This window comes from Mirounga angustirostris, unplaced genomic scaffold (assembly GCF_029215605.1).
Source record: "Mirounga angustirostris isolate CCGP_5_RB_7025 unplaced genomic scaffold, mMirAng1.0.hap1 SCAF_12, whole genome shotgun sequence".
Classification (NCBI taxonomy): Eukaryota; Metazoa; Chordata; class Mammalia; order Carnivora; family Phocidae; genus Mirounga; species Mirounga angustirostris.
The window spans coordinates 27,228,726-27,254,166 of NW_026991720.1; the positions used below are offsets into that span (position 1 = coordinate 27,228,726).

At 35.2% G+C, this 25,441-nt stretch overlaps 1 protein-coding gene across 2 annotated transcripts in view; it reads left to right on the forward strand.

Moving 5' to 3' along the window:
* Nucleotides 1–25,441, forward strand: part of WASL (WASP like actin nucleation promoting factor) — a 72,308-nt gene that overhangs the window by 39,589 nt on the left and 7,278 nt on the right. For both annotated transcript variants that reach the window (XR_010406403.1, XM_045864324.3), the window contains exons 4-10: nt 1,593–1,689; nt 5,019–5,042; nt 11,439–11,607; nt 12,857–12,899; nt 14,175–14,328; nt 19,369–19,889; nt 23,320–23,428. Coding sequence is in view for 1 of the 2 variants with exons in the window: in XM_045864324.3 (XP_045720280.1) it covers nt 1,593–1,689; nt 5,019–5,042; nt 11,439–11,607; nt 12,857–12,899; nt 14,175–14,328; nt 19,369–19,889; nt 23,320–23,428 (1,117 nt within the window). In the remaining variant the exon portion in view is untranslated. The remainder of the gene's footprint in view (nt 1–1,592; nt 1,690–5,018; nt 5,043–11,438; nt 11,608–12,856; nt 12,900–14,174; nt 14,329–19,368; nt 19,890–23,319; nt 23,429–25,441) is intronic.

Here is a 25,441-nt window from a genome sequence, read left to right on the forward strand (position 1 = left end):
AGAGGGAACACAAGCAGGGGGAGTGGAAGAGGGAGAAGCAGGCTTCCTGCTGAGCAGGGAGACTGATTTGGGCTTGATCCCAGGACCCTGGGATCATGACCTGAGCTGAAGGCAGATGCTTAACGACTGAGCTACCCAGGTGCCCCAGAAATGTCTAAGATTTTAAAGGGCCAAAAAAAAAAAAAAAAAAAAGATTCCAAAGAGTATTGTAAATATAATTTGCTATGTAGAAAAGAAATTTGGTTTTTTGTCATCTTTGTCTTTGGATAGATAGCTTAATCTTTCCGGTATTTAGTTTTCTTATGTATAAAAATGAAGTCTTACTTGCCCACTAATCCATGGTATCTTTTAAATATTGAATGTTATATTGCCATTCAAATTATTTTGTGAAAGAATAGTTCATGACCTAGAAGAGTGCAAAAATACAATAAATGTGTATAAGGGGAGAATAGAATTTTAAAAATTTATTGCATAGGGGCGCCTGGGTGGCTCAGTCGGTTAAGCAACTGCCTTCGGCTCAGGTCATGATCCTGGAGTCCCAGGATCAAGTCCCGCATCGGGCTCCCTGCTGGGCAGGGAGTCTGCTTCTCCCTCTGACCCTCCTCCCTCTCATGCTCTCTGTCTCTCATTCTCTCTCTCTCAAATAAATAAATAAAATCTTAAAAAAAAAAAAAATTTATTGCATAAACTTGAGGAAGATGTTAGAAGCATTTCCATACTGTATGCTCACAGGGATTGTCTAACTAGGTTATAGGCGATTTTAATTTTCTTTATTTTCATATTTGTATTTCCTAAGTTTTGTATAATGAGAAAAAAGTTTAGATTAGATGATGTATCTTTTCAAAAAGTATTTTCTTCTCTAGCTGTTATTTTTCACATTTTTCTTAATAAAATATAAATATATGTACATATATAAAAGTGTGCATAAAATGCCATAATCGATGTCAGTGTGTTTCCACATCTTTAATAATTTATCTGAATTAAGGTTATAATTTAAATAATACATACAACCTAGTGAAGATAGAGCTGACCTGCATTTGACCAACTTTTCTGGTGTTTGCCTTTTCTGAAATCCAAATTATTTTGTAGAGTTCTATTGAAAGATCAAATTCAATTTGCTCTTTTTGTTGTTGTTGAAGATGGAGTATTCCAGGGCGCCTGGGTGGCTCAGATGGTTAAGCGTCTGCCTTCGGCTCAGGTCATGATCCCAGGGTCCTGGGATCGAGTCCCGCATCGGGCTCTCTGCTCCTTGGAGCCTGCTTCTCCCTCTGCCTCTCCCTCTCTGTCTCTCATGAATAAATAAATAAAATCTTTAAAAAAAAAAAAAAAAAAAGATGGAGTATTCCATTTAATATTTGAATGTCTACTATGAGAGGCAACTTTTCTAATAGTAGTCTTTTACTTTGCCTTCTCCATGCTCTCAGTATTCTTAAGTTATTCAGATAAAATTAAAACTAAGCTAAGCTAAGCTCTTGTCTGCTAGTAAACTCAGCTTTCCTTCTTTAGAAATGTACTTTGTTATCAACTTTTTTATTAAATAAAGCTAGACTCATGTTTTTTGTTGTTTACCTTTTTTAATAAAAATATTTCAGACTTGTCAAGTTGCTCTTAATTTTGCCAATGAAGAAGAAGCAAAAAAATTCCGAAAAGCAGTTACAGACTTGTTGGGCCGGCGACAAAGGAAATCTGGTAAACTTTTTTTTTTTTTTTAATTCTTTTGAACAGGAGCTGGCAAACTATGGCTCATGGGACGGATCTGACCCACACCTGTTTTTATAAATAAAGTATTAGCGAGACACAGCTACGCTCATTGGTTTCCATTCTGTCTGTATAATACATCTAATGGCTGCTTTTGTGCCACAACAGTTGGGTAGTTACAACAAAGACTATGGCACACAAAGCCTAAAATATTTATTCTCTGGCCCCTTCCAAAAAAAAAAAAAATGCACTAATCCTTAAGAGAAATATTTTTATTAAGAACTAATTTTTCTCAAATTTACTGAAGAACTCATTCTGATAACCTTTTTTGTTGATAACATTCCATGTATACTGACTCTTAAACTTGCATTTTTATGGCATTGTTCTTAACTTACATTCTTAGAATATTTAATACTTTGTCAACAAAGACTTTTTAGGTAAGCCTAGAAGCAAATAAGCGAAATTGCAAACAAAGTCTGTTAACATTGTTTTGTCTCTGTTTTGCCCTAATGTTGTCTATTATAAAACCATAAGGAATGTAGTTTAATGCATGAGACTGTAATACATATAAAATAGAGAATGATGCAGTCTAGTATAGAATTTTAAATTTATTGATATAGAAATATTTGACAACAGTGTACTAGGCCTTTCTGTCATCAGGTGGGAGAAGGGTGATTAGGAAAGGTGAATCTCTCTAAAATCAACATCTTAAGAAGATGAGTTTTAGGAGAAAGGACATATGGGAGTTGCGATCACCAAATAGATCCCCTTCAAACTAGCTATGCCATACGCTCCTTGGAAAGTTTTTCTGTACATCTGGGGGTACATGTTACCACAGTTTTGAAGATCACTGTATTCCAGGATGTGCTTTGCCACTAAAAGGAACTAAGCCTTGAAAAAATAAGACATTGGATCCAGAAAACAGAAATGTAAAATCATGTATTCCATTTTGTACGTCTTTATTGTTATTTTAATGGGTTTTCAAGAGGGAGGTGAGATAAAAAATGAAAATAAAATGAACTAAGTTTTGCCTCACAATTGCCTTATTATACCTCAACTGTAATGAGTAAACAGAATTATCAGGGACCTGTTTTTTGTTACTTCTTTTTGGGACCAAGGACATGAATTACTCGATTCCATGCTAGGAAAGGATTTAAAGGTATAGAATAACTTATGGTTCAGTGCTCTACTTCAGTGACATAGTCAGGTCCTAGGCCAGGGGCTCTGTGGGGCTCCTTATAGTCAAAATATGTGACATTTCCAAATCAAAACAAGTAAAAAATATTTCTTAAAATATAGACTAATTGACTTTGAAATAGGAAGGTCACTTAAAGGTGTCTTTCAGCTGGTACAGGAATTTTGTTTTATGTAGTTCCTAAACTTGTAAGCATGGTGTTTCAGAAGCAGAAAGATCAGGGAGGCCGCTGATTGATCATTGGGTAGTGCTTCATGCTAAGTCAAACTCCAGCCTCCCCTCTCTTTCTTAGATGCATGGAGTCTGACTTTGGGAGCAACAAAGAATTAGTCTGTTTTCTTTTCCTCCCAGTAGCTATTTAATACTGGAAGCCATCTATCATGTTCTCATGCCTTTACTTCTTTAGTTTAACCAGTTTCAATTTCTTACTCCTCACATGATGTAGTTTCTAGACGCATCATCCCGAATACTGTGCTCTGAATCCACTATAGATTTTTATGTCTTCTTCAGATGGTCCAGATTTGAAGAAATGATCCAGCTTCAAATACTGTGGTCATATCTGAACACAGTACTCCACAAGTAGTTTTACTAGTTGATACTAAAATACCTCTTGATTTGATTAAACACTGTTCTGCAAATGTTTCTAGCAAATACCTCACACCAATAGCTCCCATTCTTCTTTGTTCAACCAAACTCTCACTTTTTTCATATGAATGGCTCTCAAGCCCGGTTTGTGTCTTATTTGTAAATTACTTTTTAGAACTTATCCTCTGAACTTTATATTTATCTCAGTATATTTCCATATCTGTGTTATCAGTTTAAGAAGTATTTCCTCTGTGGTTGCAGAGATAACATCACCTGGGAAATGGGAGATTGACATTCATTGACATAGATAGGACTTGCTTATGTCCAGTGTTTCAGAAAGTTACTTCATCAGACCACCAGATGGAGTAATAAATTTGTGTTTCCCATTGCCAGGATTTTTTAACTTGTCCCCCAGTTAAATCCTATTAATTTTAGTTTATGGCTGTTTATAAACTAATTATTATATCCTTATTTATGGGTATTTCTCTTATAATTTTGGGCAATTTTATATTAGAAAATCTGTGGAAATTACATTTGTTTAAAATTCTTCAACCACTTTTGAATTTCTTAAAGCCAAAATGATATCAAACTTGGTATGTAAGAGTCTGAGTGCAATGGATTGATAGTTCTCCTCGATTTACTCCTTCCTAATCTTCTATAGCTTTTTATTATCATTTTGGTCTGCTTTAGTGATCAGATCTCTCATTACTCTTGCGATTTCATTGAGTCCTGTAGCTTTGAAAACTCTCCATATGCTGATGCCCCCCCAAATTTGTTGACGTTTCCCCCAACCTTCAGACTTGTTTACTTCAATTGGGCATCAGAATAACCTTCAAACTTAACATGTCTGAGCAGAACATTTGAGCCATGTTCCCTAACCCCAGTTAGACCTGTTCCTACTCCTCTCCACATCTTCCCCAACTTGGTAGAAGGCTCTGCTCTGGCTTACCATGGTCTCTCGTAAATCCTATCAGTGAGTCTGTTGTCTCTGCCTTCAAAAACATATCCCGGATCTATTTCTCATCACCTTTGCTGCCCCCCCCCCCATCTAAGCCCCCATCATCTGTCATCTGGACTACCATAACTCCCTCACTAGTCTCCCTGCTGCCACTCAGTGCCCCCTACGATCTCTTTTCCACATAGTAGCCAAAGTTAACTTTTAAAAACATAGATTAGATTATGTCACTGGCCCTACTGAAAACCCTGTAATAGCTTCCTATCATATATAGAATACAATCTGTATTCCTTACCATGGCCTGTGGGACCCTATATGATCCAGTCCCTGGGTCTCCTTTTACTCTTCTGTTGGCTCACTCTAGTCCAAGCTTCATGATGTTCCTTCATGCTGTTCCCTCCTTAGGGCCTTTAAATATGTTGTTCCCTCTCTTATTTTATTCAGATGTCAGTTCCTAAGAGAAACCTTTCTTAGCCACTTATACATTGATTTAGGAATAAGACAGAATTTAGGTGAATTAATTTTTTATGTTGATTTTTGTATTGTGTATGTCTAATAATACTATTTTAATTTATTTTCTAACAGAGAAGAGACGAGACCCCCCAAATGGTAAGCTCTTAGATACAAATTATTGATCTAGAAGATTTTGGATGGTTGTTTAATCCTTTTAGAAACGTGTATCATACATTAATACTTAATTTTTAATATCTGTGATCAAATACTGTAGTTTATTGTGTCATTTTAAAAATAACAAAGATGAGTCTTAGAAATGTACTATTCTTTGGCTTTTTTATAGGATGAAGGAGGACTATGTAGGGTGAAGATCACTATTACATCTTCATTCTGTATTGACAATTGATTAAGTTTAGGAACTGTATAATCTTGACTTAATATCTTCCTTAAAGGTAGTAAATTTTGTGTCGCATACTTGTTCACTTCTTACTTTAAGATTTATGTTTTTTTATTTTGAAATATTATTTCATACTGGTAATATGAAACTAGCCTCTGTGAGAATGAGCACTGACTTTAATGGTGTGTTTAGAAGTAATAGTAGCTGTATATTACCCTCCTTAATTTGATGATGAGCACTTGAAGTATTGAGAATTCATTTTAAAAAAACAAAAACATATATACCAGAAAGGTGTACATTCCAAAATAGAAAGGACAAAGTCCCACATCTTTAGGGCAAAGATTCTTATCCTGGACTCCATAAACCCTCCCTGAAATAGTGTGGTAAATTCTTAAGTGTATATATTTTCTCTGGGGAGAGAGGATGCAGAACTTTCATCACATTTAAACTGGGTCCCTGACCCTGTGGAGGAAAGGAACCATTGCTCCAGGAACCTTAATTATAATGGAAAATATGGCTTTTTTTTTTTTTTTTTAAAGCATCTCACATCCTCTCATTAGAATTTAGATAGCTTATTCCAGAAAACACACAATGTGTGACAGCTATTGGTGATTGTTAGGGTTTGTTTCTCTTAATCAGATATATTTCTGATTTTGTCCTTAAATTTGTTTTCCTGATATAAAAACATGAACCAAATATTGCTGTATTAAATTTTGGATTATTTACCTTATTATAATTTTTTTAAAAAATGACTACCTTCAGTAAGACTTACCTTGTGCCAAGTATTATATACTTTGACTTTGTCTTTTAAGTGGAAATTTTAATACTTTTTTATAGGACTGCAGTGGAGATTAAACGAAGTAATCAAAGTACTTAGCATAGTATAACTAAATACTGGTTATGATGAAGACAATGACAACAATAATTTTAGCAGCTACTATGTAATGATCATTTACTACCAGCCACGCACTGTCCAGCGGTCTTATGAAATGGCTGCTATTATCCCCATTTTATAGAAGAGCACACAGGGGCAAAGGTGGGTAACTTGCTCAGGGTCACAAAACTAGTAAGTGGTAGAGCAGGGTTCAGTCTCAAGCAGTCTAACTCCACAGCCTGGCCCCTTAATCACTATGCTATGTCCATAAGATTTTGAAGGAGAAACTGAGACCTAGACTGGGTAAATAACATGCCTTAAGTTACACAGCTGATACGAGGCAGAGGCAAAGGAAGCAGAAGCAGCTGAGTCAGAAGTCCTTCATCTGTGAACTCTTACAGCAGTGTTAGAATTTTTTTCCCTTGTTGCATGCTCAATATTTTAATCCTTTTGAATTTATTCTGCATTCTGTAAGCATGTGTTGAGTACCAGTGGGGAAGGCTTCCTAGAAGTGGCATCTTTGGGAAAAGTAACCTGAGATTTTAAAGTGTAGATGTTGTATAAATAATTAAAGTTAACAATATAAATACTTTATGGAGTTTTCAGTACATATAAAATGTACTTTTGAAGAGGCACCTAATCCGTGAATACACAGAATTTGGATATTCTTTTTTTTTTTTTTTTAAGATGTTATTTATTTATTAGAGAGAGAGCTCTGAGCGGGAGGAGGAGCAGAAGGGGAGGGAGAGAGGGACAAGCCGACTCTGCTGAGATCATGACCTGAGCCCAAACCAAGAGTCTGACACTTAACCGACTGAGCTACCAGGCACCTCATGAATTTGGTGACAGTGGTGTCTTGCAATTTTATTACTCCTAGTAGGAGAGGTACTCATAATTAAATAGTTTCTTTCTCTGTGATTGCTCTTGGTTTTAAATCTTTAGATCTGTAGTTTTAACCCTTCGGCACAGTGATCCCAAACTTCTTTTCATTAAATGAGAGTTTAAAAAAATAGTATCATTAAAAGGCAAAATTATATGGCATGTATTGCCAGCATTTGTATATTTCCTTATAAAATATACATATAATATGGTATTAACATATTACATACACAGTAAAGGATGAAATAATTAATAGAAGTTTTCGTATTTTTTTTCCTGCAGTGCAGTCATTTGTCTTGCTCTCCCCACTCTGTGGAGACCGCTGTTTTGAGGGCAGCATATTACTTTCCTGCATTTGGTACTCTACCCTACTGTCAGGCGCAGTGGACACCTGAACCACCCTGCTGTGTCCACCCGGGTGTTTTGTCTTAAATCCGCATTTGGATTATCAGTTTAGTAGACCTTGTCAAATCGTAACTATTAAAAAGACACTTTATGTAGAAGTAACATATACTCCTGAAATGCAATTCAGTGTCTTCCTCACTAACTCCTAATCCATACATCTTTCTTTTTTCTTTATCGGTCAGTCTCACCTTTTAGCTTAGATGCTTTCCAATGATTTGTTCTCAGCTTCATGACTGCTTGACATCAGAGGCCTCTGGGCCACCTGTTTCTCAACTATTTTACCTTGGTGAGAGTTCTCTGCTTTTTATGTAATTAAGGGGAAGACTTCAGTTTGTTCTTTTAGTTCTAAAGATTAACTAAAAATGCTGTTCAGCGAGAGTATTAAAAAGCCTTTTCTGTGACAGTTGTCTTTAATCAGAAAATGGTAATTTGTCATTTGACTGGTTTTTGTTTTTTTTTTTAAAGAAGGGAAACCGCCCCCTCCATTATATATTTACTTAGTATATGTTCTTAGGATGAGTACAATTTCATAAATGGAATAATTTAATTTTTACTAGAAGTGATATAAGAGTATCTGTATTACCAGATCTTCCATAAACTTTATTAAAAAATGACTCCGTGCCTTACACAGGTTGTCACTTTTGAAACAAATATTTAATTGGGCTTTAGAACACCGTTTTAAACTTACTTCCAAACACCTTCAAACTCTAAAGTAAGTGACTATTGTCAACAGAAATAACCAAATACCTAAATCCCATGATTATGTAGGAGTTTTTTTTTTTTTCTAAATTTTGGAAGTTATATTTATTGAATGATGGACTGTTGAACTATATAAATTGAGAAAACTAATTGATAAGGAAATGATATATGATAACATTGGTAACGTTAGCATTATCAATCACCTTATGGTTTGACTTTAGTGTAAAAAGTACAGTAGTAATTAATAGGGTAGTGGACTAGGAACCAAGATAGAGTTCACCTTTGCTTTTGCCACTAATTGTGTGACTTTAGATAGGTCACCTGACCCTTCTCATCCTTAGTTTTCATCTATAAGATGAAAAGTGTAGAAAAACACTCTAATTTCTCAGCTAATACTAATTTTCTGTATTCTGTATAATTTGAATTTTCCTGTATAGACTTAAGTAATGTTTTAACTAGTACTAATGAAATTCATGTGTAATGACGCTAAATAGCTAATTCAAAGGCTTTATAAACTGTGTGGCAGTAACAATATATCCACACCTCCGTTTTGGGTAGAGGGAGGAGGGGAAACAGTCTGACTACAGTATGAGTTAAACTTTGTTATTCATTCCACATACCACTTATATTTTGTTCCTGTCTTCTTTATCCTTAAACTTTCTTCAGAGATGACTGAATTATTTTCTCTAGTGAGTTATGAATCAGGCTTACAAGAATCTTAACTTTATTAAATTTCCCAGAAAAGAATTTATTAGCTTGGATAATTTAAACTATTAAACTTCACTTTACCCCATTCTATTACCATTTAAAACATCCATGGTATAATAATAACTTTTATATAACCTAAAGCAGCATAAAAATATTTTCATCTTTGTTTTTTTCTAAAAACTAGTAATAGTTTTGTTATTTTTTAAATGGTGAATCTGGTTGCTTCTTTATAGTTGCTCTTTGAACACCTATTTCAGGAGGGGTGGTAATGTATAAGGAAAGTGCCTCATTCTGATACTCCTAAATCTGTCTTAAGCTAACTCTTAAATTCTATTAAGTATAAAGATAAGAGAGTAGGTAGTGTTTTGCGGCATCTTACCATGGATGGTGTTGCTGATACTGATTTGTAAAGCTAAATAATAAGAGGGAAGGCAGAAAAGAAAGGAAGAGAGGTAGAAACAGATCAGTAGATAAGCCTTTGAGTATGGCACCAATTTAACCCTCCAACACTTGAGTTCTGGGTATTCTCAATAAGTCCCTTACTTTGTGAAACTATAGTAAACACTGAAATCTGATACCTGAACAAATTTGAAAATCCAGCCTTTATCTACTATTTCATAAGCCTTCTGTATTGCATAACTAACCTTTAACTTTTGATCCAGTCATTTTTATTATTCCTTGACACTGAATCAGCTTATTTTAATGGTCTTATCCATATTATTCACTACCTTCCATCTTTTTCAAATAACAGTTTCTTTATTTCTTGCCGATATGAGCAATTTCCCATGGAATTTTATATGAAAATACAGATAGAACTTTTAGACACTTACATGTAAGTAGACTTTGAATATGGAGGGAAAATAGCTGAATTTTGGTGATATTAAAAATACAAATCTTTCCAAATTGTTTACTTGTCCGATAAGGTGGTAGATGGCTTTTGTAAATTTTATTTTAGCTCTATTTCATCTTGAATAGTAGAGTTGAAAGAGAGAACATGGGTTATATATAATATACCCATTTAGATAAACATTGTTCTTTCATATAACTTTAATGAATAGGCTACATTTGAGGTTTTTAATGCAGTTGAAGAAATACAGTCAAATTAGCATTTAGTTATCACCTAACATACATTAGCCTGTAATTTCTTGGGATTTCTGTTTTCCATTCTATGATTGTGTCAGGGGTCCTCAAGACCACCCCACAGCTGATTTGCTAGAAGGACTCAACAGGACCAGGCATATAGTGGGATACTCATGGCAAAGATTTACAACAGTGAAAGGATATAAAACAAAATCAACAAAGGGAAAGACATATGGGGTTAGTCTGAGGGAAACCACATACAGCTTTGCCATAGTCTTCTCCCATTGGAGTCGTGGGGAATGCACATAATTCGTCCAGTAATAAGTTGTTACAACACATGGTAAATGTTGTCTAAAAGAGAAACTCATTAGGGACTCAGTGCTCAGAGTTTATTGGGGGTTAATCACGTAGTCCTCCTCTTTCTAGCACATACCAAGATACTAGACTCCCAGAAGGAACGCAGGTGTTTAGCATTAAGCACATTGTTAGCACAAATAGTTGAGGCACAATGAGCCCATCTTATCAGGGAATGATAAAAAAACCTCTTGCAATCCCATTTTCCAGATGCCAGCTCAGAGCAAATCTTACAAGCAGCCCTTTCTAAGGATGGCATTAATATACTCATCTCAGAGGAATTTTCTAGTAAGAGGTTTTGTCAGAGAATCCTATATTAAAATAGGAACATGTGATGCCATTAGTTAAATTTATAAGGAATTTTTAAATTGAATACATTTCATTTAGACTGTCATGCTTTTAAAGCCAAGGATATTTTTGTGAATTATAAAACAGGTTTTGTATATTATATTTAGTGTCACTACTAAAGGTGCTATTATCAATATCTGAAGATGCTGGAGATTTTCACTATTGATTCTTGTGGAAGATGAGTGTTTTGAGAATTTTTCCATCTCATTTTTGAGCCCTGTACTTCCAAAGTCAAAGTGTACGTATACTGATAGGGAAAATATTACTGGACTTATATATGGTAGTTTTGGAAAAAATAGTAGTAATAATTGTATAAGTACTTTTTTTCCCTCATGGACTAATAAAGTTGAAACAAAGAAGTAAGACTAGATTTCTGTGTCAGATTTAAAAAAAAAAGTATATGCTCTTTTTAATTTTTATTATGCTTGTTATGTCATATATACCACTTTACCCACAAGTAATGGGATGTGTGTAAGGCTATTATAGTCAAAATTTAAGGGATTTAGACCAATTAAATTTAAATTCTTATTGAAAATTTTTATTTTTATTTTCCATGAGATTTAATGTTACAAAAATGTAAGTTCTCTTTGAAATACCACCTATGCTAATGTGTTTAAGAATTTATTATAGGCTTTTGAAATTTTGGCAGTACTTTATCCATTATTTATAAAAAATTAACATGCAACTTTAAAATTTAAATAATTTATATTAGTGAAGTGGTCCTACTTCAGAGAAAGATACTTAAATTATAAATTATGAATGTAATAATTGTTATCTTAAATTATATCCTTTTCATATTGTTTTGCAGGTCCTAATCTACCCATGGCAACAGTTGACATAAAAAATCCAGAAATCACAACCAATAGATTTTATGGTCCACAAGTCAACAACATCTCCCATACCAAAGAAAAGAAAAAAGGAAAAGCTAAAAAGAAGAGATTAACCAAGGCAGATATTGGAACACCAAGCAATTTCCAGTAAGAGAGTTCTTTTGTTTTTCTTATCTTTTCATTTACTCACTGCTGCTCTTGGTTTTTACCTTGTTAGAAAATTTTGTTTTCTTTTTTGGAGGACCCTTACATTTATCATCTGCATACTTTTTTCGCTATAGATTTTGTTGGAGTTGGGTTTTTTTGTGTGTGTATGTGTGTTGTTTTTTTTTTAAGGCTATTGCTCAGTAGACTTCCTGTGCATCTTACAGTTTATTTACCCTTCTCATCAGGAAAGAAATATCAGATTAAGTTGTTTCTTTAAATAACTGTTGGACATAATGATTTCTCACTTTTTCCCTATAAATGGTATTTGGAAATTGCCTAGAGGCACTGTCTTAGTCCATTTGGGCTGCTATAACAGAATACCGTAGACTGAGTGGCTTATAAACAACAGAATTTTATTTCTATAGTTCTGGAGATTGGGAAGAGGCAGGCAAAATTTAGTGTGGTTCCACTGCCTGATTAATAGCTGTCTTCTAGCTGTCTTCCTCACATGTTGGAAGAGGGCAAGAGGGACGCCTGGGTGGCTCCAGTCGGTTAAGCGGCTGCCTTTGGCTCGGGTCATGATCCCAGGGTCTTGGGATCGAGTCCCACATTGGGCTCCTTCCTCAGCAGGGAGCCTGCTTCTCCCTCTCTCTCCCTCTGCTTGTGCTCTCTCTGTCAAATAAATAAAATCTTTAAAAAAAAAAAAAAAAAAGAGGAAGAGGGCAAGAGAACTCTCTGGGGCCTTTTTTTTAAGGGCACTAATCCCATTCTTGAGGGATCCACCCTCAAAACCTAATCACCTCCCCAAATCCTTATCTCCAAATACCATCACATTGGGGATTAAGTCTCAACATAGGAATTTTTAGGGGACACAAACATTTAGTCTGTAGTAGGCATCAAACCTTTGGTATTTATTTGACATATTTTAAGCATTTTCATATACATCATTTCATTAGCTCATTACAAAATTCCTATCCTCTCATGTATATATGCTTATATTCTTCTGCTAGTTTGACAGTTGAGGAAATGGATGCTCAGAAAGATTGTGCAAAAATGTTAAAACTCAGTTTTAATCCTGACCTCCTGACTCCTCACACAGTTTTTCCCTGAATATGGGTATGTCTGTGAGAACTATTAGTTCAGCCCCAAAATTTATTGGTTGGATTGGATTTCATATATTTTATGTTTTAAATGCTTTTTATGTATTTTCTATTTTTTATTTATATGTATTTTTGGTCTACTTCTTTAGGCACATTGGACATGTTGGTTGGGATCCGAATACTGGCTTTGATGTAAGTGTCTTTTCAAGCCATAAATATTATTGCTCTAAATATGTGGTAATGCTGTGGCCTACGGGTAGATTTTTATTATTCATTTTTGTGAATTCTAGCGTTTATTTGAATGTGTTTATGTACATATACCACTGAGATTGGAAACCTTAGTATTGTTCTGTCATTTATGGCTATGTCTGTAAAGACAAAGGTTTTATACTCCTTGGATTTATGTACTGTAATACAGGGGTGCCTGGATGGTTCAGTCTGACTCTTGGTTTCGGCTCAGGTCATGATCTAAAGGTCATGAGATCGAACCCCGTGTCGGCTCTGCGCTCAGCCAGAGTCTGCTCAAGATTCTCTCTCTCCCTCTCCCTCTGCTCCTCCCCTGCTTGCTCTCTCTCTCTCATAGATAGATAGATAGATAGATAGATAGATAGATAGATAGATAGACAGACAGATAGATAGATAAAATCTTACATACTATAATATAAAATTCTTGTGTGTTGACAGCCAAGAGAATTATTTCTGCTAACTGATCATTTTAGGGGAATATATACCAAATTACTGGAAAGTACTATAATCAAATTCTGAATATCCAGTTGTTAAATTATCTAAATCTTTTCATTCTATTCTTTTTGGCAGTTTTGTCATTATTTAATTTTTAGCACTATGAGCAAGGTAGGCAACTGCTGGCAAAAATAAGTGTTTTTAACATTTTTAATCTATTTTGGTTGCTTAAGTAATATGTATTTCACATTTGACAGATAATCAGGGTTTGGAAAAATTATTTTGAAGAGAAATATTTGTGATTGGGGTCAGAAATCCTTCTGGGTTTTTTTTGTTATTAACTACAATGTTAACTCCACAACATTTATTGAATGCTTCTTTATGTTGGGCTCTGTACAGGATGCTGAAGTTATAAGGAGGTCCTTTCTTCAAATTTTCAAATTGATTTACTTTTTTTGTTTATTTGTGTTTATACCTAAATCTTATTTAGTAACAGGTGAACATTGGAGATCTGAATCAGGAATGGGTTAGTAAAACTCTAAATGAGATGCCTTCTTTTTGAAGATAGGGAACAAAAAATGAAAAATTTATTCTTTGTTCTTATCTTTTCTGTTTTTTAAATAAGAAAGTTTAGTTGGCTTATAAATAATCTAACCATGTTAAAAGTGTATAAATTTAAAATAATATCATAAAGGACTCAGGTGAGAACTAAATTTGAATTTGATCATGCTTCTTTTTAAAAATTGGGGTAGATTTTATAGTTAACAGTTACTTTATCTTTTTTAGCTGAATAATTTGGATCCAGAATTGAAGAATCTTTTTGATATGTGTGGAATCTCAGAGGCACAACTTAAAGACCGAGAAACATCAAAAGTTATATATGACTTCATTGAAAAAACAGGAGGTGTAGAAGCTGTTAAAAATGAACTACGAAGGCAAGGTAACTTTTTTTTTTTTTCTATTCAGGCATTCAAATCTTTTTTTCCTTGTGAATCTTTTGAGGTCAGTTTCATGGAAGACAGCTACACACGTTCATGTGAACTTTCCTTAAGCAGAATATTTGAATTTATAGATAAGTAGCTTGGCCTGGTTGCTTTGCATTATTTTGATATAACTTAAATTTTGATAAGGTTTTTCTTATTAAAAACTCTTCTTTGCCACCTTATTCATTTGGGCTTGCTTTTCTTCCTAGTTTTTGTGTACTGGAACAAAAGCTCTAGTTAAAGCATTCTTCTGAGGAATTTAACTGTCATTTTAAATTAGGGGTTTGACTTACCTGTATCTTTTTCACTACTGATGTTCGTTCGGCTTTTCATTCATTCATATATTCAGTAAACATTATTATGTCAGCACTTGTCTTCACTCAGGATATTTAGATATAAACAGTTTCTGTCCTCAGAAATCTTACAGTCTAGTGTGGAAACAGATACTTAAACAAGTATATAGTCAATAACTGCTATTGTACAAACACAGTGTTAGTTTTAATGAAACTAGTGTGATGCTAATTTATCTTATTTTTTGAAAAAATTACATTTCCAGAATGGGTTTTTAATAACACCTTGGGCATAGCACCATTGTTTTTAAATGCTCCCAGAGTGAGTCACATTTACTCTTAATGTGTTCCTTGACTCTCTTTTTGTCCACTCTTACCACACACTTTGGCGTTACTCTACCAGATGTCGCCTGACATCTCTCTGAGCTCTCTGAATTTATAAGTTTATAAATCTACTCTTGACATTTACTAGACCATCCATACATCTGCCCTTACACCTAAATTCCGGTGACTAAGAGTTGACTATATTAACTTGATTGGGTTTGTTTTTTAAACTTTATTGTGATTGCTTTTTATTTTAGCTGCTTTTAAAGCATCAAATTAGGCAAAGTCCTCAGTTGAATTACCTAAAAAAAAAAATATACAGGCATTAAAAAAACATGCTTTGGGAACAAAGTTAAATTCTTGTCATACTCAAGAACCTAACTCCCAATGTGGAATCTTTTAGACACCAAAGAATTACTTTATAGAAGGTAAATTTTTTCAATGGAAGAGTAAAAAGACTAATGATTTATTAAGGAAATGTTTTCCAGGCAGAACATATGTGTTCAAAAGTATAAAAAAAATTAGAGAAGTTTATGAAGTTGCCTTAAAAATATATTTTGTGAAAAAAAAAATATATATAGTAAAATCTGCTGATCAAATCTCTTGAAACTTGTTTTGTAAAATTATGTAATCAGGTTTTTAAAAGTAGTAGACTTGTGATTTCCAACATATTTTTTGTGTGTCTGTGCAGTTGTTTGAAGGCCATTAACTCGGGTGCCTGGGTGGCTCAGTGGTTAAGCGTCTGCCTTCGGCTCAGGTCATGATCCCAGGGTCCTGGGATTGAGTCCTACATAGGGCTCCCCCTGCTCAGTGGAGAGTCTGCCCACCCCCTGCTCGTGCCCATTCTCTCGCTCTCTCTCTCTCTCTCTTCCCCCCTCCCTCTCTCTCGCCAAAATAAATAAATAAAATCTTAAAAAAAAAAAAAAATGAAGGCCATTAACTGAATAATCTGTGTAGGTCCACCACAGTGGAGTGGTATGTATGTGGGATGTTATTTGACCCAGTGCTCTAAATTATGTATGCTTTGATACGTTTACTTTCAAAGAAGCTAGAGTTCATTTATCCTGCTTCCAAGCATCCAGTGAGATTATTTGTCCTCTACTCAAACTAATTTATTTCTGTATGAGTCTGAGCTCATATTTCATCTGACTTTAGATAATTATAATGAAATTATGTGGATATTTTAAAAACACCTCTTACCCACAGCACCATTGTTGTTATTGTTGCTTATTATACTTATTCCTAGTGATTGCTTTTCACATTTGGCGTTATTTCAGTAACCTGTATAAGATATACTTAGATTTTTACATTAATTTGGGCCAGGGAGGGGGTACTTAATATAAATACATACAGTTAGTTCTACTCAGGGAGTTGTCAGTAATCCCATAAATTTAAATTTGTGTTGAGTAGCATTTTTCTGTTTGCTTTACTTTGATGAGAGTACATGAGAGCAGTTCTTTAATGTTTCCTGAATTCTATAATACTATATTTCTTTTAAATATTAGTTATATTTATATTGCTTTATAATTTCTGTGTATAATACCTGTAAATGTCAAATATCTAGAGAGTTACCTATTACTCTTAATGTTGATCTGCAATAATAATAATTTTTAAGTATATGAGCTTTTTTGTAGTATAACCTCAAGACAAGGTTTTTTTCCATAGATGCCAGTCTTTCTTCCTTTTTAACTAAATTTTGATAGTAAGAAGTTTTATTGGTTGTAATTTGTTTCATATTTTTCACTTTATTTCTTTTTTAGAAATCTAAGAAGTATTGTCATTGTGATTCTGGTGTTTATGGTGACTCATAGAGTTTTGCAAGTCTCTAGGCCATCAGATTTTCTCTTGGTCTGTGTGGTATCTGCTTAGCAGGCATATTTGTGCATGGAAACATCTAACTCCCATTGTGCCCTTTCCTCTCCTTTTTTAATTCTTTCACATTTTTACGTTGGGATAAGGCATGTTTTTTGCATACTTATTTTTATGTAGAAATAATACGGACTATAAAAAAAGAGAAAGTTGGTAATAGATTTTCATCATAAAAATATAGAGATGTTTCCAGTCACTTTTCAAGGTCATAGAAATGCTGAACTTGTGCTGTACCCAAACTGGATGCAGTTAATAATTTACACACAGTCAGTTAAGGCTTCCTTTCCCCTAGGCAGTGATTTAATGTCCATTCCAATGAATAATAGCTAGAGTGCAAGTTATTCCAATAAAGTACTTACTACAAGTTCGAAAGAACTTTTATTCTCTCTACTGAAGAAATAGATCATTTTAGTATAAAAGATTGTGGATTCAGAGTCCTCAATGAGACCATGAGAAATGATTTACTAATACTTTTTATAGTAGGATACGGTGGTTATTTTCCTTTTAATTAAAAAACGAGTAAATCATAACTATTTGAAATATAAACCTTAGACTGATTAAAATTGCTGGAAGGAGGGGCGCCTGGGTGGCTCAGTCGTTAAGCGTCTGCCTTCGGCTCAGGTCATGATCCCGGGGTTCTGGGATCGAACCTCACATTGGGCTCCCTGCTCGGCGGGAAGCCTGCTTCTCCCTCTGCCACTCCCCCTGCTTGTGTTCCCTCTCTCACTGTGTCTCTCTCTGTCAAATAAATAAAAATCTTTTTCTTTTTTAAGATTTTTAAATTTATTTATTTGACAGAGAGGCAGCAAGAGCAGGAACACAGGTAGGGGGAGTGGGAGAGGGAGAAGAAGGCTTCCCGCCGAGCAGGGAGCCCGATGCGGGGCTCCATCCCAGGACCCCGGGATCATGACCTGAGCCAAAGGCAGACGCTTAACGACTGAGCTGCCCAGGAGCCCCAATAAAAATCTTTAAAAAAAAACATTGCTGGAAGGATTTGATGTACTGTCCCTATTCAGAGTATATGTAATACATTTATGTCATATCCTCCTGGTTTTGCTCTTTTATTACAAAATATGCTAGAAAAGGACTTTGCTTTTAGCAAGTTTAATAAGTCTCCTCACTTTGGATCCAGTGAGAGAATTGGGTGGACCTTAGCTGCAACACTCAGACCTCCAGTGTGCCTTGAATGTAAATCATAGGAACTTTCCTCTGTGATGGCTGACATCTAAGTGGGGTAACTCTCCTGTTTGCAGATATATATTATTTCTACTTTTAAAAGTTTGTATGCAAGGAGATAATACCCTGTGAGTATTGGTCTTTCTGCATATTTTATCTAATGTTTATATTTGGTAGCATATTTCCCATGATTGCCCCAAGTTAAATTAGAAGATACCTTCTATTTCCTTTGAAATGAGGGCTTTTTCCCCCTCTCTGGTATCATTGTGTTATTGAACATCTAAAGGTACTTGTTATTTGTAGTTAGGGTTGGCATTTGTATTTTGTAAGACTGTAGAACTATCCATCAATAATATAGTTTATATCAGTAAATACAAATGGTTTTTATGAATTCTAGGATTTCTCTACTCCTAAAAGTAGTTAATTTTTCTCTCCAGTCTTTAAATGAATGGAGAAGTAATGAAGTTCATTATTATGTAAATTTGTGTATACTGTTGGTAAAATCATGCCTCCAGAAATATAATAAATGTGTACCTTGAATTTTTTCCTTGTTATATCTTACATTTTTACTTAAGTAGAAAAAGAATGTGAATATCATTAATACCAGAATAGTCTTAATATTTTATTAATAACTTTAGTTTGGTTTTTCAGTGTGTAGAAATTCTCAGTTAATTTATTAATAGCTAGTTGTGTCTTCTGAATAAGTAGTTGAATATTTCACCTGAGTAAGCCTCCCTAACTGCCATCACTAGAATTACTGACCATCTTGTATAGAAAATAGAAGACATAAAATATAAACATAAGGTGGCAAAGGTTTAAATTTTAAAAGAAAAAGTATTCAATTTGGGTTTAGCTCAGATTAACTTGAATAAACTCTGGTAGGTTATGCTACATCAGCTATTTAATTCTGAATGTAAGTTAATTTTATAAAGTAACTAAAACTCAGTTCTTTAAAGAGGGAAGGTATCCATTAATTTTTATGAAAATGTTAAATAATGCTAATTGACCAGTGTTTAGTTTTGTTGTGATATTTTTGTTATTATTTAAGAAAGTGCTTATTCCCTTACCTTCAGAAGTGATGCTGATTCCTAAAAACTAAATTCTACAGTTTTAGCTAATATTTTTCAAGAAACGACAAGAAGGTGATCTTCAGTTGAGTATTCCCAAATAGAATGATATCTTCTGTGCTCACATATCTTTGTAAAATAAGATACAAAGATGAGGCCTTTGTTTTTCCTCGTATAGTTTTTTTTATATATGTTGAAGTAAGTTTTTTTTTCCAGTATGATGTTTGTGGGGGGAAAAAGTATGCTTTCTTTTTTTCTGTTTTTATTTCAGCACCACCTCCTCCACCACCATCTAGGGGAGGGCCGCCTCCCCCTCCGCCCCCTCCGCACAGCTCAGGCCCTCCCCCACCTCCTGCCCGGGGGAGAGGCGCTCCTCCTCCACCACCGTCTAGAGCTCCCACAGCTGCACCTCCACCACCGCCTCCGTCCAGGCCAGGTGTAGGAGTCCCTCCACCGCCGCCAAATAGGATGTACCCTCCTCCACCTCCAGCCCTGCCCTCCTCAGCACCAGCAGGGCCTCCGCCACCACCTCCGCCTCTGTCGTTGGCGGGGTCAGCAGCACCGCCCCCGCCCCCACCCCCACCCCCCCCACCGGGGCCGCCACCTCCCCCTGGCCTCCCTTCTGATGGTGACCATCAAGTTCCAACTCCTGCAGGAAACAAAGCAGCTCTTTTAGATCAAATTAGAGAGGGTGCTCAGCTAAAAAAAGTGGAACAAAACAGTCGACCGGTATCCTGTTCTGGAAGGGATGCACTTTTAGACCAGATACGACAGGGTATTCAGCTGAAATCTGTAAGTAATCTGTTCTTTTCAGTTTAGACTATCTGTCCTAATGGAATTTTTAAAGTAATTTATAAGACAACTTGGAAAGTCTTTATTTCACTTTTTGCTCTTTCTCTTGGTATTCATATTTTTAACCCTTTGAATTTCTGATATTTTTACATATGGTAAAACACACACATTTATACCTATTACCAGTGTAACCCATACTTCTGTAATCGAAATATCACCCCAGAAAGTTCCCTCATGCCTCTTTCCAGTTAGTCCCCCTTTCAAAAAGATCACCAGTCTGATTTCTGTCTCCGTAGATAGTTTTGCCTGTTCTAGAACCTCAGGTAAGTGGAATATTCCAACATGTTTGCTGTTGTTCTAGACTTCACTTCTGAATAAAATTTGCTTTAAATTTAAAGAAAAATCTTCAAACTATAGAGAAGTAAACTCTACTTATAGACCAATTGTAATCACCTTGGTAAGTTCAGACCATTACCTTTATGAAAACTAAACTGTATTCTAAAGTTCCTGTGTTCTGAAAGTTAGATTAGTAGAAAACCCGACTCTGCAGAAAAAGGAAAGAAATCTCTGTACTGGATGAGGCAGAAGTGGGCAAACTGGTTTTTTTTAAAGGACCACATAGTAAATATCTTAGGCTTGCAGGCTATGTGGTCTCTGTCACAACCACTCAGTTCTGGTGTTGTACCACAAAAGCAGCAGCATTGGCGATGCGTGATTGGATGGGCATGGTTGTGTTCTATAAAGCTTTATTTAGGGACACTGAAATTTGAATTTCATATAATTCTCACGTGTCACAAATATTATTCTTTTGATTTTCTTCCAGCCATTTAAAAGTAAAACTCATTTTTCACTTTAAAAAGTTCTACAAAAATAGGACACACTAGATTTAGCCCATGAGCAATAGTTTGCTGGCCGCTTTTCTAGAACCTAAACTCTCAGCGTTGACATACTTCCTTCTGAGAGTACATGTAGTCTGTCAGTTCCAACAGGAACATTTGCTCTGCGGGGCTTCAGACAGGTAACGGACGGTAGATTTTTCTTTGCAGTAAATAAAGATGAAAGAAGGGGATTTTGATTGAAAATTATTTTGTGACCTAGGGAATTATGGTAACTTTCTCAATCACCAAAACTTTAGCTAGGAAGAGAATGGTGGATAGGGAACACAGCTGATTGAATGAAAACATTTAAACATTGGCATAGCACAGATTTAAAAAACTCTGATCTTTAAAATGTATCTAGAGCTTTTTCTTACCATATGATTAAGCTGTGAGCAGTTGGCTCTGCTCCCTCTCCCCCTTTAGTTTAGACTAAAGGTTTCTCAGGAACAGTTGAAGAGTTTTGAACAGTTGTTAGTGGGAAGAATTAGTGTCAAAATGACCACAGCCACGGTGAATAACAGGTTTTAATGGAGTCATTTTCAAGCTTGCAGCTTAGAATCTGTGCCACTTAATGTGTCACTCATCCCCACATCTGCCACTCTTAACTTACCTTTTGTTTCTCTTTCCTCTCTCTTCCACAGTCAACTTTGTTTTTTTCTCTCATTTGCTGATACTAATAAGGTGTTATATTTAATGAATTAAGTTGTGTCCTCTTTTTTTAATTTAAAAAGTTGCTGAATTAAATTCCGTCTTTATTTTCCCCATCATCATTTCTTCCCATCCCAACTCTCTCCCTGTCCAAAAAACCCTGTAAATTGATCTCTGCATTTCTTTTAGAAAAAGAAATGTGTGTTCCATTCTAAATGTAAGCCATCCTTACCCTAAATAATCACCTTTTTTTTTAATTAACTGCAAAGTAATATCCTAGAGGGCATGAATCAGTGAATTATTAGCATGCTATATATGTGATCTGAGTCCATAATTTTATTTCCTTTTTAAGAAACCATTCTGTGGTTGAAATTTCTCTGTTTCTTTAACAGTCTATATAAATCATTTGTTCAGTGATGAAAATTACTAACATAAGATCACAGATTTACTATAAAGAGCTGGCAGGAAAGGTGTAAGTATTCACTTACATATATTTTGAATTCTGTGTTCATAGTACCTCGGACAGCACCATGTCTAAGTCAGTGCTTTAGAAAACATGTTTATGGCAGTGTCGTGCTCCTGCAGTGCTCCCTGCCTCGTATTACCAGCTTGCTTAAGGGGAGTCTGTTTCTCCTTATTGCTGCTATACTTCTTTGAGAGCCTCATGCTGACATTCAGAGCTCTGAAACTATTTCTGTTGTCTCTTTCATTTGTGGCATTTCTATACCAGTAATAGTTAACATCTGGTCTCTAAAAACCTAAATCCTAATGAATGAGTCAGTATTTTATGGGGAATTACTTTGACTGTTTTTAAAAGAAAAAGATCTGTAAATCCAGAAAGACAAGTAGTATTAGGAGAAGAGTTGTGAAGACCAAAATAAGAAGTTTGCCATAACAAAGTAATTTGGCGGGGGCGGGGGGTGGTGGTGGTAGGGGTGGAGAATGACTTAGAATTGAAATGAAACAGCTGTGTGATTTCATTTTTAATTATACCAGTATTCTACCTTTACAAAGGTAATATAATTCCAGAGACGAAATTAACAAAATGAATATTTTGTATAAATGACTGTTCATTTTAGTCAAAGTACACTTAGAGGAGTACTTTCTAAATTTTTTTTCCCTGAATCTCAACAGATTTCCTGTATTCTCTCTTTTTTAATGAGAGTTGGAATCAGGGAGTATTTTGTATAGAAATTAGATTTTAATGAGACCCCTTGAGGTTGATTTTTTTTTCCCCCCCCTTGAATGTAGTTTATACTAGATAGAAGTACTTTAGTTAGGGATAGTTGGTTGCCTTGTGAGGTAGGTATATTTTGAAAGCTACCTAACTGATCTCCTTAAAGAGATTAACTCCTCATAATGCTATGAGAAAGAAAATTCATTTTGAGTTAAAATTACATATAGGTATAAATATAGTATATAAGGTGATAAGCTTGTTAGTAAAGCTGAGTTTTTCTAGGAGAGCAGAAGTCTCTTCATTTGCTCTTAGATATCTTAAGTGTCCTCACCTAACAACTCCAGGGATCTGGACATTACCTTAGTTTTGTTAAAATGATGTTCCTTGATAATAGTTTTAAAGTTTCATCAGCTAAGGCTTTGTGTTCTAGAATGAAAATGAACAGAAGTAATCCATCTGCAAGGACAAGTATTATTTAGGGAAGGGTTTGTTATTCTAATAACAAATGTGTTGTTGGCTTTATACATTAAGGAGTATATGAATAATTATTTTAAGGCAGCAGTTTATTTCTTCCTAACTTGGTTAATCCTGTCCTGGGTTTGTGTGCTCTTTTTTATCCCTTTCCTTTTTTTAAATAGGAAGTGATTCTAAAAACGTAAGACTTTCTGGAGACAAAAATTTTTTGCTAAGAATTTATTTCTAAATTCTGCTAACTTTCTTTTCCAAGGTATCTGATGGCCAAGAGTCTACACCACCAACACCTGCACCCACTTCAGGAATTGTGGGTGCATTAATGGAAGTGATGCAGAAAAGGAGCAAAGCCATTCATTCTTCAGGTATATTTACATGTACATATGTGTATTTAATTTTAATATTTGAAGTTCTATTTTCTTTTGATTTTATGATAGTCTTTGCTAGCTTTTCCCCTGCTGTTGAGTAACACTGATGTGGATTTTAGGACAAATTTTTAAAAGTTACTGCCACTGTGACTAGTCTGTCTGAAGCTTAATGGATTCCAGGACACCATAGCCATAACCATAAACTGGAAGAACGACTTCAGAAAAATAGCAATTTCATTTCCTATACTGGAAATACTAATAGAATGCCTGGCAACTCTCTAAATTAGGCTTGAGATTCTGGATCTCATTCCTGTGACATTCTTGTGACATGAGAAATTCAGATTTCCCTGATTTGTGAGAATCAGGGCTGAGAAATTGGGTTTTCTGGGATTTGCTAAAGAATTTTGAAGTTTTTTGTGTCCTCTTGTGATTTCCTAAAAGGTTTATTTGAATAAACTTGTCCCTATTCTGAGGCCATTATTAAGCGTATGTACACCACCATATAAGTGGATATTACTTTCAAAAGAGAAAGCAATGGGTCTTGATATAACGCTTGAGGTTTACTAAAGAGCTTCCCCAGCATGATGTACCAGAATCAGTTCTCTGTTCTTATTAAATCTATTATTTACTCTCTATCGAGCTCAATTTTCTTACTTGTTATGTGGAGAGAATTCATGAATCATGATTGATATGAAGAATAAATAAAATAATACGTAACTAACCAGCAGATTACTTAGCACATAGTAAGTGCTCAATAAATGTCATTTTTCTTCTCTTTGTTTCTCTGTAAGAATGTGGATATCTAGGATCTATTACCAATATTTGTTTTCCTTAAATAGACATATTTATTCTCGTACTGTGTGATAAAGAGAGAATAGGCTATTTCATTCTGCAAATACTTATCATGGAATAATAATAATAAAAAAAAAAAAATCCCTGCCTTCATGGAGCATGAATGGATGCATTCCAGTGAGAGACAAACAGTAAACAAAGTTAGGAAAATATATGTTAAATGGTCATATGTACTAAGGACAAAAATTAAGGAGAAAGGGAGATATAAGGACTTAAAGGATGTGGGAGGGAAGTTCATTTTGAAATAGGATGAGGCCTAACTGAGGTGACATTTGAAAAAAGACCAGGAGTTTAGGGAGTAAGCCATACAGAAAACTGGGGAAAATGTGTTCATTCAGATGGAAAGAACAGCAAATGCAAAGTCCCTGAGGTTGAGGAACATCAATGAGGCCGGTGTGGCTGAGGAAAGAATAGGAAGGTAATGAAGTAAGAGAGATGGTAGGAGGCCAGTAGTAAGGCTTTGGAGGCCATGAATGTGATGGGAAGCCACTGGAAGGTCCTTAGCTGAGGAATGGCAATGATCCAAGCAAGAGATAGCAAAAGTTTGAATCAGATTGGTAGCACCAGTGAGCTGGGGTTGGATACTCGGTATATTTTGACTGTGGAGATCCTTGAGTTTGCTGATGGGTTGGAAGTGAGGTTTGTAAAAAAGAAAGGAGTGAAGGATGACTCCCAAGATTTTTGACTTGAGCATGAAAGGGGTGAAATTTTCATTAACAGAGTGGGGTAAGATTTAAGGAGGAGCAGGTTTGAGAGGAAAGATCAGGAGATTGGTTTTTGTAAATATTAAATTTGAGATACTTACTAAAAATTCAAACGTAGATGTTATGCAGGCATTTGGTTATGAGCCTGGAGTTGAGGGGCGAGGTCTGGACTGTTAAAATAAATTTGCATGTCATTAAAATAGGCGTGGTATTTAAAGTTACAGAATGGGATGGGATCATTAAAGAAGTGGATGTGAATAGAGAAGAGAAGGTGTAATAAGGTCTGAAGGCTGGAGAGTGAGTGTCTTAGAAGCCACATGAAGTGTTTGAAGGAGGATGGAGTGACGATCTGGGTCAAATGTATGTGGTCAGACAAGAAAGCGAGAACAGGAAATTGAGCTTTAGCTTTAGCAACAGTAGGTTATTGGGGACCTGGAAAGAGCAATGTCATTGG